The sequence below is a fragment of the Hippoglossus hippoglossus genome, chromosome 24 (assembly GCF_009819705.1).
Source record: "Hippoglossus hippoglossus isolate fHipHip1 chromosome 24, fHipHip1.pri, whole genome shotgun sequence".
NCBI classification, from domain to species: domain Eukaryota; kingdom Metazoa; phylum Chordata; class Actinopteri; order Pleuronectiformes; family Pleuronectidae; genus Hippoglossus; species Hippoglossus hippoglossus.
Genome location: NC_047174.1, coordinates 12,225,347 through 12,249,935, shown reverse-complemented (window position 1 = coordinate 12,249,935; position 24,589 = coordinate 12,225,347). Strand labels below are relative to the sequence as shown.

General features: G+C 43.0%; 1 protein-coding gene across 5 annotated transcripts; it reads left to right on the top strand.

Annotated features, from left to right (window-relative positions):
• The first annotated feature begins 139 nt into the window (after positions 1–139).
• dpf3 (D4, zinc and double PHD fingers, family 3) lies at positions 140–24,173 on the top strand. 5 transcript variants are annotated; one of them, XM_034579423.1, is made up of 13 exons: positions 140–434; positions 8,634–8,794; positions 10,171–10,278; positions 12,764–12,897; positions 13,758–13,853; positions 14,396–14,465; positions 14,975–15,016; positions 16,744–16,881; positions 16,994–17,122; positions 20,101–20,213; positions 21,131–21,212; positions 21,374–23,287; positions 23,321–24,173. In XM_034579423.1, exons 1-12 carry the CDS (start codon positions 403–405, stop codon positions 21,439–21,441), a joined length of 1,173 nt encoding a protein of 390 aa, XP_034435314.1. In that variant the 5' UTR covers positions 140–402; the 3' UTR covers positions 21,442–23,287; positions 23,321–24,173. The 5 variants fall into 5 exon arrangements, with proteins under 5 accessions (XP_034435314.1, XP_034435315.1, XP_034435317.1 ...); XM_034579424.1 differs by lacking the exon at positions 14,975–15,016; XM_034579426.1 differs by lacking the exons at positions 20,101–20,213; positions 21,131–21,212; positions 21,374–23,287; positions 23,321–24,173 and adding exons at positions 18,373–18,652; positions 18,686–19,148.
• Positions 24,174–24,589: the final 416 nt, after the last annotated feature.

Sequence of the window (24,589 nt, the reverse complement as noted above, 5' to 3'; positions counted from 1 at the left end):
ATTTTATTTCGAACACTTGAAATGATTTAAGAAGAATTAGAATTAATGGCTGTAACACAAAGTGGTTGATTATTGTCCAAACAGCCGTCAAATCCCACACAATACAACAAAAGCTACCAAAATAACTCCATGAAGCTGCTCGCAGTGTGTGATATTGATGCTATTTAAATAGATCACAGCTAAATCAAGTTTATTTGGTGAAATCATTAGAATCTAAAGACGGGGGACATTGGTTTTGACAGATTTCTGTTAAGCCACGCCCCACGTCTTGATGCTGGTGTTGTATTGGTGGGGGAGCACATTGCCCAGGACCGTATTGGCTCTGGTGTTTTTTCTTTTTTTTCCGCAAGGGTCCCAAACTATACCGAGATTTGGAATATTACGTTACAGTCCTGCAGGAAAATGGCGACTGTCATTCATAATCCTCTAAAATCGTAAGTAATTCTTTGGAAATATTTCATGCAATGGCTGCACAGTTTGACTGCATGCGCGTAAGAGGAGTATAGGGTTAAATCGGGTGCACGTTAGTATCAGAAAATCAACACTCTTGCTCTGGACAGCCTTTGCGTGCGCGTATGCGTGTGTTAGTGTGTGTTGTGTGCAAGTACTTGTTTACTGTGTCGGGTAAAAAAAAAAAAGCATGCACTCGGCTCCAGCCCGCGCGTAAACATCTCCATTCACTCTCGCGGACGTGGTTCCACTCAGACAGAAAGTTGCCATCGTGCACGATTCTGCTGCACGAACGCAAAAGTTTGCACGCGGGGCTCTTTGTCCGCGCGAGACGTGCGAATTTGAATAAAACAATTTCACGCAATTAGCGTCACAATGCGCACGACGAGAGGAGGACGGTGGCGCAGCGCGCGGCTCGTGCTGTCAGACGGACGCACACAAAGCATAGAGCAGATTATTATCATGCAGCACTGACCTCCTTTCATAAGTGTATGGAAGACCTGCGTGTACCAGTGATGTAAGGGGTCTGCAGTCCCCCTTCAGTTGGTAGTGTAAATGAATGCACACGTTTGGATTTACTAGGAGCATCTACCTCAGAGCTGCATGCATTATGTGCTCTGGAAAAAACGTTATGTCGATGTCATGATGTCAAGGGGTTGCACAAAATACATGTATCTAAATCAAGAGCAAGATTTTAAGTATGTTGTAGGCTACACATTTTTTATGTTGATTTTTTTTTCTAAGGTTTAAATGAATTGTTAAGTATATGTTGGCTTCAATAACACATTCAAACCAGTTAAATAAACCAGACTGAAAGATGTAACGTTTACAAGTGCTGCTAATAGATGCACTGTATGTGTGTGTGTGCGTGAATGGATGAATGGCAAAACTGTACTGTAAAGCTCTTTGAGTGGTCATCAAGACTAGAAAAGCTCTATATAAATACAAACCATTTACCATTTACAAGGGGTCAGAATCATTTTTTTCCACCGGCCTTTTTAACGTGAATATGAACAAATTGCCTTGTTACATTATAAATTATCCATGCACTATAAAAGTAATAGAAGAGATTTATTCTTAACTTTCAGCTCAGTTTCTATGACCTAATGCGTGTTGGTCTCTTTGCCTGATCTGTTTGGTGGGTGTGTTAATATTCATGTTTTAAACAGAGCATGATTTGACCAGACATATTATTTGCTAAATTATTTAGTTGTATTTTCGAAAATGTGAAGTGGTGTCAATGACTGTAACACCATCTATCTGCTTTCACCCAAGGCAGTTTCATATTGATGTGCAATTATACACGTTTTCCATCCTGGAAATACTGTACAGCTCATTGTTTGCAGCGAAAACAAATCAGACAAAAACATCCTGTAATCTCCTGTATTCCATCAAACCGGATTAGGCTGCTGCAGAGACAGTCTGTAGGTGTATATGTTTGTCTTTGTTTTTGTCTGCAGTTGTGCATGTAGAGCAGATTATAGATTACTGATGGACCCAGTATTCTCCTGGGTCCATCTGTTGACAGAGAGGTAAAGAAAGACACTCTGATGCAGGGTCAGAGGGAGAGGTGGAGGGAGGGAGGGAGGGAGCCCCCCCCCATCTGCCCTTCATATAGGCTATTGCAGGACTTTCCCTTCCTTCCCATCCAATATCTGCACACACACACACACACAAAAGGGGAAAACAGTGACTTCACCCACCAAAACAGACAGACTCGCATCAGCGCTTGTCCTAATCGCAAGAGTGTGGGAGTGTACGAGGTAATATCAAGTAACATGCAGTGGGAAATGATGTTGCCGTCCACTTTCCAGACCGAGCAGTTGTGTGAGTTCACTGTCTGGTTGAAACAATGGGGCGTGCTTGTCATCGGTCCTCAGGATGTGGCCGGTAAATCATGTGCACTCAATAAGGACATGGTAGTGATCCGGCCCTCCTCTCCTGCCGTGCAGAACTCAGCTCCGAAAAGATGAATAGCAACCATCAGCAGCTGGCTGTAAACACGTCTGGCTTCCTCGACTCATTCAATCAGATTTAAACTCACATATTTACTTGATTCATTTAAAGCTCTGGTTCTTTTTTTTCCTTTTTTTAAAAAATTTTTTACAAAGACGTCTTTGTGATAAGAGGCCGTGTGTGATGGGACTAAATGAAGGGCTGACATGAGAAGTATTCAAATGAGCTGCGTAATTCATATGCAGGGGAGTATTTATGTGCATATTATTATATGTCCTTTAAGCTATTTCTCTCCTCATTAACTTTGGATTTACAGTGAACCAAAGACCTCAGGTGGAAAATGGTTTGACCGTGTTTGCAAAAGGATTGAAATCATCGGGGTTACACGGACAAGGGAGGAGGGTCAGTGTGTTTGGGATTGTGTGTTTTTATTGTGTATATTTGTTACATGCATGGCCGCTTGTGCAAAGGCGCGCCCCTCCCCCAGTGTGCGTGAGAGGGAGCGTGAGTGAGTGATGGAGGTTGGGGTGTGTGGGGCGTATGTGTGTGTGCGTGTGTGTGGGGGGTGTGGGGGTCTGCCTGGCTGAATTTACTGCATACATTTATACTACACCCTCAGCACAGGGGCAGAACCCTGGCCTTTGTCTATCTGAGGGAATGGGAATGTTGGGGAATGGTTTCCAGGCACAGGGAATTAAATGTCCAGGAACATGGTTTTTCTTTTTTTTTTAAAAGAAGGCAGCCACATGTCTCTCCCTATGTTTTTTTGTATGTGTGTAGATGTGAGGTGTGACTGCATGTTGTTCCAGTATAAATAAGTAATCTGGTGCGTTGGAGACACATATTTCCTCCAGTTACCCCATGCTAAGTTGAATGTTGAGTTTTCGTTCAGCCCTCGGCTCCCACCCCTCCCCTCACCCCCTACAGTAACACAACAGCAGCATCTGAATCAGGGTTTCCCCTTCTGCACCACCCTTTCCTCTTCAGCTGCTCGCTCTACCCCCCCCCCCCCCCCCCCCCCCCTGCTCTGACTGCGCCCTGCACCTTTCCCTTTTATTCGCTTTGTGTGTCTGTTTGCACACGGACAAGGGCTCGTGCACAGGCCTACACACATCCGTGAGTCGGAGAGAAAATGAGTGTGACAGGGTTTGAAAGGGAACACGTGTGCCCCAGGATACATCGGACCCCTCCTCCCCGTGTCTCCCTCTTCTCTGCTTCACCCACTGCTTTGCCTACTAAATGTCACAAAGACGCCTATCAGTGCCCATATGCCGTTGCCCAACCCTGCACTTCCTTTGGGGCCCCTTACTTATTCCTGGTCCAAACTGACTGACCAGACTTTAACTACTCTCATTATCTTGTGCCCATGCATTTTGTGATATAAAAACAGCACCATTCCCCGACACTATTAGTTGTGTTTTTAAAATTTTCCTGACAGGAAAAGGTGTGTCTGTGAAAAGTAATGTGTGTCAGTTGAAGGGAAATCCAACATTACCCGAGGCTGACGTTAGTATTTCAACTTTATGTTCGGAAACATAAAAGTTTTTCATGTAGTATTAAAACTTGAAGAGACAATTTTTCCAATTGTATTATTCTGTCAAACCTTCCTCTTTATATTTTTATTAATTTATTTTACAGCCTCCTAAGGGCTTATGATTGTCTTGCGGATGCTATAATCACAGCCATCAACTGAGATGTTGTTTCAAAGCAGAGAGCTCATTAAAGTGATTGACAAAGGTGTGATATGAGAAACTGTGGCGAGGATTGCATAACTGACAAAACATCTCCTGCTTTGGGGCAAAATGGTGATGCGTTTTCTTTTCTAAATAAAATTGAAAGTGAAGCAGGCTTGCTCATTATTTTCTCAATTAACTGAATCGTCTAAAATGCCATACAGTTATAATATATGCCCATTATAATGTTATAGAGCTCAATCCGTCAACTGACAAATCAAATAATCAAGCGTGAAAGGAAACTAAGAGGTATCCCATTCAACTTTTCGAAACTTGTTGAAGTAGGAGTGTAAAGAGATGAACATGAATGTGGAGAGAAGTATGACTGATTTATAATACTTCTAAAAAGTTCTTAATGTGATTAATTATTGTATTTAGTCAGTAGTAACAGAACCTGTGGTAAAACAGTGACAGAGATATGTGGCAGATGAGAGAGGAATCACAGCTGACAGGCAAACGTGTGTGTTTGACTATTCATAATGTTGATAAGCTCTTCTTTGCTACTAAACTGAGTCTTTGGAAGTTTGTGACCACACTGGTTCACCTGAAGTTCAGTGCAAATTAAGCTTCATACCTCTACCTCAAGTTGGGAATCCATTCTTATCTAAGGCTACTGATAGGGGGGGCTTCTCTCGGACTCAGGATTCCTCTCATGGAACGCCCCTCCTTGATCCAAATCAGTCAGGCTCCAAGTGGCCCCTCTACTGAAACGTCTTTGTTACCTGGAACAGGAGCTCTAAAAAACCGCCAGAGCTGCGGCTTAGTCGTCCGCCCTTATCTTCCCGGACCAGAATCGGATCAGGATTCTTTGACATAGTGAACCACAACATCCTGCTATCGTTTCTCTACAATATGGGCCCATTCTTATTTTAAATCCGATCTAAATGCCCAGTTATCCACCAGCATAGCTTCTCGAATCACTCCTATACAGATGACACAACAACTATTCCTGTCATTCCTCGCCAGATGACCTCACAGGCTCGTCTCTAATCCACATGGATGAGGGAACGCCACCTCCAACCAAGCCTCTCTAAGACTGAACTCTGTCATCCCAACCAAGCAATTCCTCCTGCATGACATCAATGTCAAAATCGCCCCTTCATCCCTCATCTCAACCAAGGCCACGAGAAACCTTTGCAACAGGCCTCTTATCTCAACTACTGCAATGCCCTTGTGGTGGGCTTACCTTCATACACAGTGAATCCCATACAAATGTTACAGAATGCGGCGGCACGTCTGGTCTTCAGTCAGCCAAAAAGGGCACATGTCACTCCGCTGCTCATCAAACTCCACCGGCTACCAAAGGCTTCCAAGAATCAAATTCAACACAGATCGATGTCTGGGTCTGCACCGACCTACATGAACTCAATCATACAGCATTGTACTCCTTCAGGGCCACTCCGTTTCCTCCAAGGCGTGTCGTCCAGTACTGCCATCTTTGTACACAAGGCAATCACAACAACCTCTTGAAGACTCATCTCTACTGAGAGCTCCTCGTCACCTAACACCTTAGCCAGTACTTCGTGGAGCACTTCCTCACCTGTTCCCTCATACTTTTTCTCATTGAACAGAGTTAGCACTTATTACTTCAAGGTCTCCTGCTGTACTGAAGCTCAGTGTTGTCCCTCAGTTGTGAGTCACTTTAGATAAAAGTGTCAGGTGGTAGCTCCTGATGTCTAAATAGAAAACAGAAGGCTGAACTGAAATGCAGAAAGAGCTTTGTTCTCCTTTCCTCTCCTCTCCCTTTTACCTGGAAACATTGACCTGTGAACCATTAGCATTAAGTGATGAAATGGCCCATAGTTGTTTAGATAAGAGTGACCATCAACCACAAAGCCTTTCTCTTTGTTAGTATGTGAGCAGTTGAAACAATCAACACACACACACACACACACACACACACACACACACACACACACACACACACACACACACACACACACACACACATGAACTCATTGCAACTGCAGATTCCATCAGTATCCAGGAAGCTGTTGACCAGGAGGAATGCGTTCACCGACATGCAAAACTCGACTTACATAAGCAAAATCACTACAAACAGCCATACAGTGGACTAATGGGTACAAACAGGAGCACAGCACACTGTCTAATGGATGAGTCGAGTTCAGAGTGGGATGGGGTCAGGGGTTTAGGGTGGGATGTCCAAGGGCCGACATGTAACTCATAGACAGATGGTCTTACACGCTCACACATATGCACACACATGCAGTGTGTCTTTAGTCTCTGACCCAAACACACGAACATACCACAAAGACAAATTCGCAGCAGGCAAACAAGCAGACGCGAACATTTGCTTATGTAAGAGTTTATGAAGCTGCCGGAGGATGTTATACAGGCGCTTTGTAGCTGGAAATGGGACAGAAACATACAGGCAGTATGGGATGACACAGGGAGGAAAATAGGGAAAGACGGATGAAGACAGAGATGCTTGTAGGTCCTCACACACACACACACACACACACAGGCACACATGCTTCAGTTCAGGGAACAAAGAGTGACAGCAGGAATAACACTTTACCTCTGGGAATGTAAGTTATGTGACAGGCAGTCTCTTCTGGAGATTTGGATATGACTAAATCACGGTGACAGCCGGTTTGTCATACTTTAAAAAGATGTAGCACCAATAACACCAGCTGCACTTCTCATTTCTGTAGAGTCTCCTGACAAAAAGAAAACTGAGTATGCAACAGCCACGTGTTTGAGCCCAGACATTATACATACACTGTGGCACACAGAGCCAACAGAAGTTTTACTTTCCACCTTTGCAAATGCAATTTATCACTACTGCAATGAATTGTCAGAAAAAATACATCAGTGATTTGGATGATTTCTGATGTCCATCGTCCACATTTCTCTTCTAATCCTGATTTATCTGCTGATCCGCTCAAAAAGTAGATTTATACCCAAAGCAGTTGTTTTCTGGAATCATGCTTTTTGTTAACAGTAAGTTGAGAAGATTTGTAGATACCACTGCATGTGCAGTATGATGCTAGGGCCAGGAGACAGTTGGTTTAGCTTAGTTTAAAGACTAGGGACAGGGAAACAACTAACCTGGCTCTCTCCGATGTCAGCCCAAAACCATAAATAACAAACTTAACACCTCACCCAATAATATGCCATGCAAGGTAGATGAACAGTCCTATTAAATCATACAGCCACGTGCTATTCCCCTTTCCTCCAGCACTTCTCATCGCCTATACATCCAGCAACAAATCTCCCATTCATCTCTGATCCCCGTCTAGATGTAGCAGCAGCCAAACCTAAGGTGCAATTCACATTTAACAAGCGTGAAGCAGACCTTGATCCGTGCTGCATGCGTCCAAAGTTTCCATTTTCCCTCTTTGTATTCACATTTTTTGCAAGTAAAATACCTGCAATGTCACCCTCTCTCCTTCATCTTTTGCATGCAACACCTGGTTCACTCTGCCCTCTCACCCTTCTCCCTTCCCCCCATCCTTTTCCTCCAAGCTCTCCGCTATCCCTCCGCTCCCAAACACTGCACATCTTTGTGAGATTCAGTGTGACCAGAATGCTGGTCTTTGTCCAGCTTGGCATTCTTTACATATCTGTGCAGAGAATCCACAGAGCACCCATCTCTGCTCACAGTCGTGGAGACAGGATGTTGGGCCGGCTGATGGACGTGTGTGCACATCAACAGAGAGAATATCCCCAAGAGCAAGAGATCCAAGAGCCTTTCTCCCTTTTTTATTTAACCTTTTCAACCCCCCTGCCTTATCTTAGCTTAAACAAAGACAATGTGTGGAAACCACATACCAGGAATGAATCCTGGTTCATTCTGTCTGTCTCTGATTATCTTAGCTGCAGAAATCTCGCCTGGACTGAGGAGGTTATTAATGGATCACATCCTGGTCATAGCAATGTGTCGCCTGTCGGTTGTGTGGACTTCGATCCAGCGATCTGCCTCATCTATCAGTTTGACAGGATTTGAAATTTAAAGCATTTCTTCTACTTTCACCATTGTCGTTATCGTGCCCCCACCTGTACAGATGTTCCTTGTCAGCTCAGATGTTTGCACTAAATCCAGACTTTACACCTCAAACTGAGTCAAATTGCGGAGAGAAGTCAGGGTGTGTTTTATAAAGCTAAACTTAACCAGGGTTGAACAGCCTCACTCGTGTGTGTTTCACAGACCATAACCACTCATCAGTCAGGTGTTATTGTTATTAAATATCCAAAAGAAAATGCCAACATTTAGCTGATATGACGTCATGACACAGAAAGCAGAAATGGAAGTTGCTTGCAGCTTATAGCTCGGATCATTAGGACATATACTTTAGTGGGTAACTTGAATTCCACAAAGAAATTAATTTCACTTTACTTCAGATGTTGAATGAATGGGGGAGCTGTTGTAGTAAACGATAATTAGCCTGACATGTTACATTAAAGGATTATCTTCTGTCTGAGAGTCTGTCTACCTCATAGTTAACCTGCTTCTTGTTTATCTGTGCTCAGGCTGGGTGACCAGTTCTATAAGGAGGCCATTGAACACTGTCGCAGCTACAATGCCCGACTCTGTGCCGAGCGCAGTGTGCGCATGCCCTTCCTGGACTCGCAAACGGGCGTTGCACAGAACAACTGCTACATCTGGATGGAAAAGCGCCACCGCCAGCCAGGTGAGAAACACAGCAAGGGCTAAAATGAGTTACTCCTACTTTTATTAAAGGTTCAGTGTGTCAGATTCAGTGGCATCTAGAGGTGAAAACATGAAAAAGTGAAATGCACACTCTCGAGCCAGTGTTTGGTTTGTCTGTTCTGGGCCACCGTAGAAACATGGCCTTGCGACAAGGTGGACTCTGTGGAAGAGGACCCACTTTTGATGTTGCCTTAGATATAAATAACTCATTCTAAGGTAATGAAAACAAAGTTTCAGGTTATTATTCACAAATTAAGACATAATGAGATTCATTTAGACACAAGAGTTTTATATACAGCGCTTTTTCTATTACACACCATTCATACACATGCCCATATTGCCCAAGGACACTTTGGAATGCAAACTGGAGTAACCAGAGATTGAACCCCCAACCTTCTGGTTCTCTGATCCTAACCTATGTAAATCACCTGACATGAGTGTGGTATCAATCCTCTAATGTTACTCTCAGACAGAAAGCGAATAAGCAATAGAAGACAGATTATTGACCTCCTTGAATTACAAAAAAAGCAAATCAACCCCTCTTGTGCATTTGATGATTTATGACTATACCTACGTGATGACTTATCCTGAGACACGCAGTCAGCATTCCATTTCTTCACATCTGGGTCGCCTGTACGGCCGAAGGGAATGAATCCGCTCTTCACTGAGAGCCGGACACAAATAGCCTGCTCTCCATCTCATATGCAAAGCCCTTCAGGCCACACCCTATACTTTGTGGCAGACCTAACATTATATGCATGTATTATGGCTTTATGCCTCCCTTGCTTATCCTTGGCTTTGTTTCTTTGCTCGTGCACTCATTAAAAAAAACTGATTTTTTTCAAGCTAATGGTAGATTATGATTGGACACAAGGTCAGGCGCCAAACTATTCAATTAAAATAGAGGAAGCCTGGTTTGCTTCAATTGTGGCAATTATTACAATGGTTAATTGGAGTTGTGACATTTCTACAATGATTCTATATGTGTGATAGTTCACAAAATGTACACTGTGTTTCTGGCATCTGACCATAAAAGTTGGTCTTTTCTTAATATGTGAACCATCAGACTGAGTTTTAGCCAGAAATCTGGACGTATAAAGTGTCAAGAAAACAGAGATAGTTTTTGTGTGCGTATGTTTTTGTGTGTATTGAGTTTCAGTGCAGGTTTTGTTAAAACGGGCTTGCCAATAGTAGTTAAAAATCTTCCTGTGTGTGTGTGTGTGTGTGTGTGTGTGTGTGTGTGTGTGTGTGTGTGTGTGTGTGTGTGTGTGTGTGTGTGTGTGTGTGTGTGTGTGTGTGTGTGTGTGTGTGTGTGTGTGTGTGTGTGTGTGTGTGTGTGTGTGTGTGTGCATCAAGGCCAAGCAGCGGGACAGATGTATACCTACCCTGCTCGATGCTGGAGAAAGAAGAGGCGACTCCACCCTCCTCTGGATCCCCAGCTCCGCCTGTGTGAGCTTCGACTAGGTAAGACAAACAACACACACACACACACACACACACACACACACACAGCCCAGCAGCACATTGACATGCATACACAGTGAAAAGCCATGGCCTCAGCAGTGCTGACCATGAAATACGGTGCGCCCTCTCGTTTTTGCATTCACGCTATGTCCACTAAAATGCACATGTATATGTTGCGTCCGTGCCCTCAGTGCTGGTGTACAGCTGCACAGAGCTTTAGGGTGAGTGGCATTTATGCTCACTATCTGACCATCTGGCTCTGGTTAGCCCGTCTCTCTCGCCAGGTCTCTAGGTTCATTCTCTCCCCTGAATCAATGCCTCCTCTCACTGTTCTCTGGCAACAGACACGCACACATGCACACACACACACACACACACACACACACACACACACACACACACACACACACACACACACACACACACACACACACACGTACACAGAAGTGCACATGCATAAGCACACAAACACCCCCACACATGACTCTGGCTCTCCGCTATAGCACAGAAGCACCCTAACTGGGCCTCTATAATCATTTATCCATGCGCCATTAGAATGTAAGTGAGTCTTATGAGGTTGAAGTGTGTGTGTCTGTGTGTCGTGTTTGTGCATACATGCATGCATACGTGTGTGTAACAGGGGATTTTAGCTAAGGAATCCCCCAGGAACCTGATATGGGGGGACATATAGGCAGGTCTTTGTTTCTGCTTTGCCACACCATTGTCCCCCACCACCCCAACCCCCCCGCCGTCTCCCAGACGCAATATAATACTCCACAGCTTTAAGCAGAGGACAGAGTCATTTTCAGGAAACAAGAAAGGAGAAGAAACTCTCCAGAGCTGCACCCAACCAGCAACCAAAGCACATAAAGAGAGAGAGAGAGAGAGAGAGAGAGAGAGAGAGAGAGAGAGAGAGAGAGAGAGAGAGAGAGAAACCTAGAGACACTGTATATACTGGAAAGCCTTAAATGTAGAAGTCTACAGTTTTGTTTTTCTGAGATCCAATTCTGCAGTTTGGCCCAGATATCTATCATAACACGGCAGAAGAATGTGAGTGCTCCTCTCTCGGGCTTTTTGGAAATGCTTTATGTTTATTTAATGCTTCCTGGGCAGAGAGGTCCGTCAGTGTGTGTGTCAGTGTGTGTCCGTGAAGATACACAGAGGCTCTGTCGTGAGGTAACTTCGAAAGAGTTTGAAACCAAAACTCAACTCCTTGTTTTTGTAGATCCTCTGTTTTTTTTCTTTTGCATGTCACACAGCCCAAGTCAGGGGCTGCACCTCAGCAGCCATTTTGCTCTCCACTCGTCATTCATTGCAATCAGAGGTTCAAAAGGGTGCAAGCAAATGCATGAGGGTAGACGACACAGAGGGAAACTGTCTACACACATTTTTGTGACGTTGGCGAGGACGGTGCCAGTCGACCGACATTTAGATCAAGAGGAAATGGAAATTCAGATACATTGTGTGTGTGTGTGTGTGGAGTGGAAGATGTTTTGTTTTTTTTGCTTATTACTTGCAGAGCAGAACATTCAGCTCCACTTATGCTCTCCCCATTTTGCCCCACAGAGTCAAAGGAGAGGTGAGGGGGGGGGTTTAAAGGGGAATAAGGATGGGTAGGAGGAGGGCAAAGAAAACCGGGGAGAGGAAAGCAAAGGAAAGAGGGCTTTAGTGTAAAAGAGGAGGGAGGAGGAGGGAGGGTGTCAGTTGAGAGCAGAGGTGAAGGAGGAGGCATGCAGTGTGTGGTGCGGAGAGGAGGGAGCAGAGGAGACAAAGCGGTACAGCAGCTCTGTATTCAATAAGAGTGTCTTACAGCCGCGGCTCATCCGCTCCCCACCCTTCTTGTCACATCCCTGCTTTCATTCTGTATTTATCCGGGTATTAGAGTTCAAAGACGAGGACAGAGAGCCGTTGCTGCAGGAAGTTCATCTCTGAGGAAATGAAAAGAGGGAGAGAAAGAAAGATAAAGCAGATTGTAGGAGAGAGTGAGATATCATTCAGGCTTACGAGCAATGTTTTTTTAATTTTGCTTCATTATATTCCTTCCTTTATTACTAAGCACCAGGTGCACCTATTTCTCTGGCAGGCCGCCTTGTCACTGTTATTAAACTTTATTACCCAAAACAGAAAGAACAGTTACTCTCTGTCCACATTGATGCTCATACCTTTGTCTTGCTCTGGCCTTCCACCTACGCTAAATTGGCATCTTGTTGACCCAAACCTCAGCCATTTCAAAGTGCTCTCCAGTTAGGATAACTTTAAATGTCCTCATCATGTGATTCTACATAAAGCTGGTTACTCAAGTGTTCTGTAGATGCAATGTGTATATATATATATATATATGTGATATTTAACAAGCTGTTGTATATGCTCTGCAAACTAGAAAAATAAATGCCACTAAATACGAGAGGTATATCTGAATGCACATGCGCTATATTGCACCCACACACCTACCAAATCAAATTCCTTTTTTTCTCGTCCTCCTCAGAAGCTGAGCTTGCCCCAAAGCGGGAGGTGCCCCCGGGGGAGGCCACAGCCTTGGAGGCCCTCCTCAGGGGGGACAGCCTGCTGGAGAAAAAGAACAGCATCTGTAAGGAAGAGGAGACGTTGCTGGAAATACAGGTATTTTATTGGATGTTTTTTTGTGTATCAGACATCGCTAAGTTGTGCTTTGTGTTTTGTTTTAGTAGCTGAAGACAGTTAGTAAGTAACTGTAAAGGCCAAAGTCACTCCTGGTTTTAAGTCTAGATATTAGGAGACCAGTACTAAAGTAGAGTAGGTATGACAGTAAGTCATTCAAATAATTCTAAAATGAATTTTGTATTCTATGGATAACCAGGGTTCGTGTCAATTTTCCCACAATTGTGTGACATAAGTTGTGTAATAGTTAACAGTCTGGTTACTATGGTGTATGCACACTGATCGGAAAAGACAAAAAGATTTAAAAAAAATTCTAGATCTTAAAAGCATAGTATACTTTTGATTTTCACAATGCTCCTTAGTTGGAGGAAACAGTATTAGCACTTCATTATTCTCCCACTCAAAGTTCATATCAAGAAATAGTTTTTAAGGTAACATCTGCTGCTCTCAGGGCCTTTGATGAGGAGTTTCATCTTGTTATGGTTCAATTTGAGGAGATGATCCAATACCCACTTCTTGATAGCTTGATAGTGAATAATGTCACTATGGGTCCTTGACTTGATGAGTGTTGTGTTATGTCAACAGTAATTTAGCCAGTTTGTGTTAACACAAAATTTACCTAATTTTCGCCCTGTCCTCGAATATTGTTTTCTCTTTTTACCACAAAGCACAATTTCTGTTGAACTGGATCCTTAGTTTCTTTGCTGCTGTTGTTCATGACTGTCCCCACTTCCCTCAGCATCAGTCGGAAAGTCATTGATACCTCCATGTTGAACTCTACACCTCCTTTTCTAACCTGTTCATGCCTAACCCTCTCTGTCCTGTGCGTTTGCTCCCCGCAGAGGGTACTGGATGCAGACGAAAATGGGGACGGTTTCAATGACGAGGACGACTTTGAACTGGACACTCCAAAGAGAAAGAACAGAAACAGAGGCAAAGTGAGTTCCAGAGACAAAAGGACACATTTTATATGTGTATGTGGCATAAAAGAGAACAATAACATAATCTCATTAACACACATAGCTTGTCTCCTACGCATGCAAATAGAAACGCTTGTAATTTATTATCATGTGGCGTTCTACACTGATAACTGAGGTTAATGCGGGAGGGGTTGTGTGATAGGAGCCTGACTAATCAGTGAAGGCTCTGTCGAGACTAAAAACATTCGATGAGCTAGCGGTAGAGAGTCTACGTCATCTCAGTTTCTGCCCGCCCAGACTAAAACGCAGCCCCGGAGATTTCAAATTAAAACAGGGCCAGCAGCTCTTCCAAACTTCTCAGTTTTAGCAGCTCGAACACTGTGGACGCCAGGTGTATCCGTAGCAAAGTCGAAAACGCAGTTGAAAGTAGCCTGTATTTGTGGATATTTGCTTTCAGCTAAATAACATCAGCAAGCTACATCGTCTAAACCTCCTAAATGTGTGTTTTAATGCTCAAACGTTGGAGGATTAAATATCAGATGTCTGTTGTTTCATTTCAGAACAGATCAAGTCGCAGGAGAACAGATCCCGTCAACACCGACGACCAGGACAAACCTTACGTCTGTGACAGTAAGAGAAAAGAGAACTTGACCCCTTTGTCCTTCATTTGCCATCATGTGATCAGGTCATGAGCTCGTTTGTGAGTCTACAATCACTGTGTCTCCTAATGCTCAAGGTAGTGGAGAAACTCTCCGTAGGCCTGGGTCTTATCAAATTATTATCTTAACCTAATTTCTTCATGGTGTATTTTCAGGAAACCTTTCTCTACATGCCTGCTCCACATTGTTCAGCAAACCTATCAGACAAGTCATTTTCTCTCTCCTTCGAATGATAGCCCCTCTCCTCCTCTGTTTCTAAGAGCAGTCCTCTGCAGCATGAAGAAAGAGTCTGCTGTTAATCCAGACCTGACTAGCATGCCACTTACGTACTGGGATAAATCCCCCCGGGAATGGATTGCCATGGGGATGCAGTCAGAGACAGCCCCACTGACTGAGCCTCAACCAAATGAATCTCGTCCTCATTTTGTGTCTTGTTCTGTCTTTCCTTTATCGTTTGCTTTTGTGTCTTCTCTGTTCCAGATAGATACAAACAAAAGCATAACTCAAAAAAGGCTGAAGAAGGTATCTGACCCTGTCGCCATCTTGTCTCTCTAGGGGTCTCCATGAACTCTTTATGATTGGCGTTTTTGCTCATAGGTATTTGCTGTGGGAATGGCTTACTGAATGCTAACCCTTTACAGATATCTAATGCTTTTTAAATGCTTTGTGCTAGAACAGGCATCCCCTCCTACAATGCAAGCATTGCATGACACTAACGCTTCTCCATGTGCCTTAATGCTTGCTCATCGCAAGGCATGCACCAAATGATGCTTCAGCAGGAGCTAACTGCGCGCCGAGGGATGCATGCTTCTTAGTTCACCCTATAGCTGTGATGTGATCCACATATGTAGCCATTGTAGAAGTGTTTTTAACGTTATCTTTTGGAAAAAAATACAATTTCTATGAAATTGGGAAGGAGGAGACAGATGTTAAGTAATAAACAGATGAATAGCTTTGCAGCCTTGTGATATTTGGTCACACGAACTCAAGTTGAACCAGAAATGGCTGCATAGCACCACAATAATGCACCAGATGGATAAGGAGAAACTTCTACAATGGCTACAGCTCTACTGTGCTCACTGTGAAGAATCCTCAAAAAATTCTCAAATCTAGTGCAGTGTTAGACTATATATTCAGATAGATATATAGTCAGTGTAGTTTTGTTTTTAGCAAACAAGGTGCTTTCTTCTGCTTTTCTTTTTGTATAAATTATATTATAGTGATGGTACCATAGTGCAGTAACAACAGAGTAAAGTTAACTGACAGTAACATTAGCAGTGGAAACATCAAGCAAAACTAACCCAAAGAAGTCACTGTTAAAATAGTCAAAGCTGATATTTTTCGCACACCTTGTTGTGTCACTTGTTGTAACACACAGTAAGTATTTATCTGACAAATCCCGGTGGTCTCCAGCTTTTGTTCATGTCCGCCATTTGATTGTCTTACTGTGGATATATGTTTAACACTGACCATGTTTACTCGGACACCAATATTCCAACTATTGACCTTATTCAGAATACATTATTTTGATTATGGTGTTAAAACGATTTGCTAAAAGAATATTAAATTCATATTCATGTTTAAATGTTACAGAGAATGGCCTGATGGACTCACGTCATTATGTCCACTACGCTCATTACATCCGACTTTATTCCACCAGTTTTAAAATCTCTACCTTAATGTTCGATGCTGCCGTGAACCAGTTTGGGTGTTTTCTTTCCAATTTTGCAAAACCTACAAGTCCTTTTTACTTTTCTTTCTTATTTACACCCGGGGCACGCGTTGTCAAGCAGTTGGTAACTATAAATGTCGACATTCACATCCACAAAATCACTCAATGTAATATTATATAAAATACTCTAATAATACTCTAATACTCCATGTTTTCTGTCTTGGTGACATTCCATCTTTTGATAAGTTGCAACTGCACAAATTTAGTTAGCAATGCAGTTACTTTTTCCTACAAGTCAAGTCATATGTTTACAGCTGAGGGGGAAAGTAGTTCTACCCTGTTAATATACCTGAATGGGGTAAACTATATAGCAGCTTGGCGTGGACACATTGGGGCAGTCACAATCCTATTGTATACTTTTTCTAGTGTGCACTGACAGTGAGTTGAAGTCACTGACTTTTTGTTCGACACCAGCCAGCGTTGGAAAGCTGATTCTGAGCAGACTCTGAAGTCCACTGTACTCGCTCCCCACAAGGCTTTGCACCTTTCTAATGGATCTGTGATGTCTTATCTTTAGTCTGTGGGAAGCGCTACAAGAACCGGCCCGGCCTGAGCTACCACTACACCCACACTCACCTGGCAGAGGAGGAGGGCGAGGAGGAGAAAGAAACAGAGATGAGCCCGTCTCCTCCACGGAGCGCAGACAACCACAAACGTAAGACGCTACACAGGGCCACGGAGGCTTTCTGTTCACGCTCGCTAGAATGTCTTCATGGTGTCGGAAAACTTCCAACAGCTAATATATCCTTGTCTGTTCTTGCTGACAGCTCAGAAGGCCGCAGACGGTTCCATCATCCCCAACGACTACTGCGACTTCTGCCTGGGAGATCAGGACTCCAACAGAAAGACGGGCCAGGCCGAGGAGCTGGTGTCCTGCTCTGACTGTGGACGCTCAGGTGAGTCCTAAACTTTTCCCATTCAAGCTCATGGTTCTTTGTTGAAAGTCGGCATTTAGACAACAGGTAATAACTTTGTTTTCCTGCCAACCAAATTTGTGTACTTAAAAGAATGTCGTACGAGTGACGATACCACTCTTAATTATAATAGTTCAGTATGTTGGAAAATACACAAATATGATTTATTGCCAAGAGTTAGATGGAAAAACTGATACCACTCCCATGGCTGGGGATAGTTGGCTTAGTTTAGCTCAGCATAAAGACTGGAAATGGGGAGACAGCTAGCCTGGCAGTGTCCAGAGGCAACAAACTCACCCAACATCACCTCTAAATCTCTCTACCTGAAGGTTCAGTGTGTAGAATTTAGTGACATCTAGTGGTTTCCCCCTGTTTCCAGTCTTTAGATAGGTTAAGATAAGGCCAAAATAATCTAAGCTTACCCTCACCTGGCTTTAGCGCGATATTTAGCATGCAAACATTAAAGTGACATCAATCTTTTTATCTCCCCTTTCCCTAAGGGGGGGGGGGGGATAGGAAAGTTATTTACTTGGTTTCTTTTCTTTAATTTGTGTCTACTGCACATCTCATTTTTATTTTCTCTTTACCTCCTTTTACCCACAATCTGTTGTTCATGTGTATTCTTCGCTTCCTTGCGATGTTTATCTTTGCTGCATGGACATAAAGGTGTTTATCCAATGCAGTTTAAGTTGCTGCATCAATAAATGTGCATATTTTGGCATACACATTATATAAATATACTTTTATTACACAGTCTAGCTCGACCTTTAGCGTTGCTACAGTGTCTTTTCAATGGGTTATCAATGAGCCTTCTAGACCCTGACAGTTGAGAGCCTACTCATGGAGCTCTTTGAAACTTTCCATTTAAAATAGCATCGATCCTTAGTCTCCGCTGCTTGCTTCCATCGTGCATGCTTCTCCATGTCAACCTCATCCATCAGCAAGGTCCTCTCCTTTGTGACGGCCTAGCTTCACTCTTTGGTTGCTCAGTTTTCATGCATCACCATATGGCACAGTTGGCTGCTTTTTTTTGTTTCCTTTCCCCGTTTTTTTTTTTTTCTCAGACTATAGTCCAAGCCACACTTGCTGGATATCTCAGCGAAGCATTTTTTTTTTTCAATCAGCTCGACCAAGAGCAGGGTACACATTTCAGCGAGTGCGATGTTGTTCTTGCTGCGGTAAGAGTGTGTGGCCTTGTCTGTGTTGCTCTGACACTGATGTTTTCATGGTAGCTGGAAGAGGAGGAGCGAAGAAGGATGGGAGGAAGATGAGTGCTCTCGAAGAATTGTTCGGCACGGCGTCAGACAGCGAGGCCTCCACTTTTGGTGGCTTTGAAGAAGCAGAGCTGGAAGACATTTTGTTATCAGAAGATGATGATGATGATGCTGTGGCTGACAGCTGATATCAGGACAGCTTGACTAGTTGGACCTCGTGGCGAAATTAAATTCCTTTCCTGATTAAACCTTTTCTTTGGGGGAACGCTGACGGGCAGAAGGCACAGACTGGACTACAGTGGCTCACCTTGAAGACACAGGATTATTCTAAAATCTTTCATTCATGCATAAAGCGCAACGCTTCTTGAAAACCTTTTCTCTCATGGATATAGTTACTTTTTTACCGCTTTTTTAAAAGACATTTTCCATTTTTCATTAAAAAAAGTTAACTTCTTACACTTGACTCAGATTATCAAGATCATAGGTTAAACTCCACTGGCTACGTCCTCATTAGTTCTGGACTTTAAAGGTTGATAGCTGGCATGGTGGAGTAAATAACATGACTGGCCACTAAGGGAGGGATGAACCTGGACTGTTGAGTCACTCCATTGGCTAAAGAGGACAGGTTACCGAGAGGTAAGAGCCAACTCGGCACTCAATTGCTCCTCTCTTGTTCAAGGACTTCGATGGTGAGTGGAAATACTTATTGTCAAATTGCCTGCAGCTAAGTGCTATCCAATAAGATCACATCTATTAATCTATTACTTCCCAGCTTTAATTCCCCAGTTTGATTTTAGAGACTATTTGAGGAAGCGCTTAAACAGCTCTGCATTAAATTCTCCTAAGGTCACATTTATTCACCCATCGGAGGCTGATGGGGAGTGTTCATCGTTTCTGGCTGCTTTCCCAGTCTCGATTTAAATCATCTCATCCCTGATTGTGGCTCATTCACGGCTCATTGATATCCCATTGATACCGGGACGGGGCAGATACCAGTGATCATAAGATGCTGACGGTACCGCGAGGCTCCAGGGAGGCTATCAAAGGTGTTGACAATAGCTATAAATGATGAGGATATAAATGTAAATATAAATGTATGTGTTTACATTTTTAGGGAAGATGATAAAACACTCACACCCACACCCCCCCCACACACACACACACACACACACACACACACACACACACACAACCGCTTAAGTTTGTTTTCCCAGTCATACAGTATCATCACTTGTCTTTTGTGGCAAGATTGACTTTGATATTGAATGCCATCCATCTCTATGGACTGTCAACACTATGGGTTGACACTTGCGGCTGACAATACTTTGTGTTTTCTGAACGAAGGGAGAAATGATGTTTTCTGGGTCTCTCCTATTCATCTCAACCAGGGAAAAATATCGTTCCAATAACATACAAGCAAAACGATTGTCTTTCAAAGATATTCCAAACTAATCACAGCCTTAGAATCTAATGACAAACTCTTGGCATAGTAGAAAGAGTATTTATTCATTTTCATTAATCTGGAAAAAGTCCTGAAAGCCTGAAGCCAACAGATACAGCTGCAGATTATATAAATAAGCTTTTTATGCATGATGTAAATGTGTGTCCATCAAGTCGGACTTCTGGCACACGTCTATAAACGGTTACATAAGAAAACACCACTGACTCTGCTTTGTAAACACTTTCATTCCTTCCCTCATCACTGTTCTCGTCGCCCCCCCCCCCCCCTCCCCGTCCCTTTTGTAGGTCACCCAACGTGCCTGCAGTTCACCGACAACATGATGCAGGCGGTGAGGACGTACCAGTGGCAGTGCATCGAGTGCAAGTCGTGCAGCCTCTGTGGAACCTCAGAGAATGATGTATGTACAGCAGGGGGAAAGGCTTTGTATGGGATGCCAGTGTTGGGATGTTATTACTAGGTTTCCTTTGGAATTTGCTGTGATCTGGATTAAATTTGATGTGTTTTTCTTTTAATGCTGTGACCTTTCCACAGCCAGCGTTCAGCCTGTCACAGGCAATACAACACTGAATTAGTGCCAGGCTGATATTTTAATACTTGAAGCGAAATGTTTTTTCTGTTTCATTCCATTTCCAGGACTCGGTGACTGACTCAGTAACGTATTTTCTTTTGAGTAAAAGCTGTATTATCGTTTATGATATTAAACGTAGAAGCCACATAAGTTCAAGATTCATAAGACTGATTTACAGGGCAGGAAAAACCTATCAAAACATATTTGAATGATAGTGACAAAAGGACATTGCAAAAAAAAGTTGGATAATGTTTGGTCCTATGCCAATAAACACATATTTTTCAGGTCTGTTCTAGTGTCCAGGTCGGGTGTTTAAAGAGGCTTTGAGGGCAAAAGGGATCTGGGGGGGGGGGTCCTACATTGAACTAGACCTTTGTGACTTTAGTGACATGGGGGCCTGTTGGGGGTTTCTGACCATTGTGTAATTGCAGTCTCCTGTACATAGCCAATAACAGAATTTAAGGGGGCTCTCATATTTCTCTAAAAAACATCATTGCTGTGGACTAATTCAATCAATCGTTCTCGGGGGGGGGCACCACCCCCATTCAGCTCGGGGCCCCAGGCAGTTTCCTGCCTCACCTACCCTGTTGCAACACCCCTGTGTACAGGATACAGGACTCTTGGAAGCTCCTTTAGCTGCCTCGTGCCTTGTTAGAGAATAACAGTAGGACTTATATTTATTTGTCTGCCCCCTGTGCACATTTCATATATTATTTATGGTTTTTGATTGTGTGCTGCCCGTGTAGGACCAGCTGCTGTTCTGCGATGACTGCGACAGAGGATACCACATGTACTGCCTGAAGCCTCCAATGAACCAGCCTCCAGAAGGTATAACAGCTCTCACAGGTTTTACTATACATAGGTGGACCACGACCGTTTAAGAGCTGTAGATTTGAGAGAAGCTACAAACAGAGGCTATATATGGAAAAGACATTGGATCTCAGTCTCTCTCTCTCTCTCTCTCTCTCTCTCTCCTTCTCTCTCCACAGGGAGCTGGAGCTGTCACGTGTGTCTGGACCTGTTAAAGGACAAGGCCTCAGCCTATGGAGAAGCATAACAACGTCCTCAACCATTTCTTGACACGCACATACACAAGACATATATTTGTCTACACACATATAACTGCCCACACATAAGCAAAAGCTTTATCTCATATCAAACACACACACACACACATTGAAACACACACACACACACACACACACACTCCAGTGCATTAGCAGGCTCAGGGCAGTTTCCTGTGTGAGGCGCAGGCATCCTCTACCTCTCATGAAGCCACAGCAACACGCCAGATGCGAACGCCATCCCGACACGCGATCTCGACCATAAGTCAGCGAACATGCCATTCAGTCATTTCTCTACCTCCCCACTCGGCAATCAGCAGACAGCAAGAATCCCAAGCAAGACTTAAAAAAAGGTGGATACACAGAATCGGCCACAATGTTAGAAAACGGGGGGAAATGATGGATGAAAAGTGAAAGTATTTTCTAAATCGCACAACCGATGGTTCATACAACGATTCTTACCACCATCTAAACAAGTGCCCTGTTTTAATATTGTGGCTGGGCTGTGTTTATTCATTTTAAAGCAAACATCTGAATTCTCTGGATGTTTCCCCCCCCCTGATTTAAATGCATTTGAGTATAATTTAGATGACGTTTCTTTCAGAGTATTTAAGCTGTTTCACTTGCCTCCCTCGCTGCTCGGACTCTACAGTGGGGGAACCTGAGTGGGTTTTGACTGATGTTTGTTTAAATCTCTCCTTCCAGCTCCGGCCCCTCTCTTGTGTTTAAACTTTACGGTGACATTCCTACAGTATATGTCCTTATATCTGGACAGACTCAGTGTTGGTTATGCCGTCTTTCACAGTATTTGTCAAGCTGGGCGGAATTTATGTCCGATGCTGAGGGGAAACGCGGCGATAAAGCGGCCTCGACTGTCACTCCTTACGGATTGTGTTGATATTTTTAATCCGCGTCTGTTTTCTGTATCCTTGTAGTTACTAGGATACGATGGTGCTCACATGTAACACTTTACACAAGATTTAACATGTCTTTAAATAGAATGAAACATGTATTCATGCGTTGCTGATAGTGCACCAATGTTACTGTTATGAAGATCATGATTACTGTAAATCAGTGGTTCCCAGACTTTTACTGTCACGCACCCTATGGCCTTTACCCCACCACAAGCAAACATGCACATTAGAAGCATTTCTGTCATCTGGTAACAATACTGGCGACAAAAGAAGAGATATATTGAAATAACAATATTAAGATGAACTATATTTTCTTTGCTTTCTCATGAGTTTCTTGTGTTCAAATGAAAAAAAACAAGAGCCTTTTCACTGTTTGTCATATCATAAAACCTTGGCTCCAATAAAGTAAATGTTCCAGTGCTGAAATTGAGTTTTTGAAACCCGTAACACCACATCAAGTCGTTTGGAGGGTTGGAAGTAATTAGATTACAACTAGTTTAGTTCATAGAAGAGCAGATAGACATGCTAATTAATCCTTTCTTCTGACTCTTGGGTTTTTGGTTTTTACAAAGGTCACGAAAAAAAGTCTAGTTTTCCAGACTCTTTGTCTACCAAGTACTGCGAGTGCACCGTTTACACAGCTTCAGCGTGTGGAACTAGACGAACCCTCAGTAATGTGCATACCTCTGCGAAGGCCCAACACTAAACCACATTTAAATTCACTAGATCTGGATTTTAATAGGAATCTGCAACAAACTGCACACAATCGTAGACCTCAGCCCCCCTAAACATGCTTGAATTTCAAGATCCGTGAATTATTCTCAGAGAAATCAAGGAACATGTTGCAAAAACTCGCAATGTGAAAGGAAGTGACAACATTTTCCTCCACAACTTGATCTGGATGTGCGATAAGATTTAGTGGGTTGTCCCCTGACCCACACCACAGCCTTCCACCAAGTTACTAACAGACAAACAAAGAAATGCAGATGAAAACATTTTTTGACGGGTTAAAATCAAAAAGCTACGATTGGACTATTTATATTGTAAATTTCATGATGGGGGTCAATTGATGTTGTTAGTTACACTTGTGTTGGGCAGGTAAAATACTGTGCTGTGAAATAAGGCTCTTCACTTTTACACATTCCACCTGGGTCATATTCGCCCCCTCCAAAGGGCCCCCACGCCACGGTTTGGGAACCACTGCTGTAAATTCATCAGTTCAACATGTGTTCATTCATTCAATCTCCATTCATCACTGTTCGGAGGAGGCCCTCCATGGCCTGAGGAGGCAGTATTTACTGGTGTGTTGTATCTGGAAGTTGGCACAGTTAATGTAATAATATTTTTACAGTTTTTTCCATTTTCATTCTGCTGTTGTTTTTAACCATCAAAAAAAATCTTCATCGATGCAATGTTTTGTTTTTGTAATGTGCAAACATTTGGTAGCACTAACTCAAAACATCCCTAAAAACACGTTTGCTCATAAACATCCGTATCGTACACATGGTGTGTAAGCCTTGACAGGATACCAAATTCTGCATTTGTGTGTTTTGCTATTGTGAATTTGTATTTGATCTCGCTTTTCCACCGACAATCATGAGCTATAGCATAGATATATGGTGTTCATAACATACAGAGGTTTTTTTTTTTGTTGGTATTGTGTTTTTCCATTGCAGGCATAATGACCCTGTGCGTCTTCCTTCCTTCACTCTTATATGATGCCATCACCTACAGTGATTCAAAATATATGTTGTATTTTGTTAAAGTAAATGTTATGTTTTGTGCTGAATTAAAACACTTTTCAATCGTTTGTTTCCGCGCATGGAATCGATGGACTGGAACTTTCCACAGTTTTTGCCTTTCAGATATATTTACAGAAATACTACAGTATTTACAGGGCTTCTGTTCCCTTTCAATAATCCAGTACCAGGAAAGCCTAATGCTGTATAACTGAATGTGTGTGTATGGCTCTGGTCAAGATTTCTATTTCTGATATGAATCAATCATAAGTGAATGGGCAGATACGCCGTCATTTCCCCCCAACGACATGGCTGCTGTGTGTCTGTCTGATCTACATTAACTACAACAGCGATACAATGCGATAAACCTGCAGATCACAAGCACATGACAGAAACCCTGTTCAGCTAATCCAGCAGCTCCAGATATTTTTTCACAACTTTATGATGAGAAAGGCTAATTGTAAGTTTTCTTTAAAATACACATCACT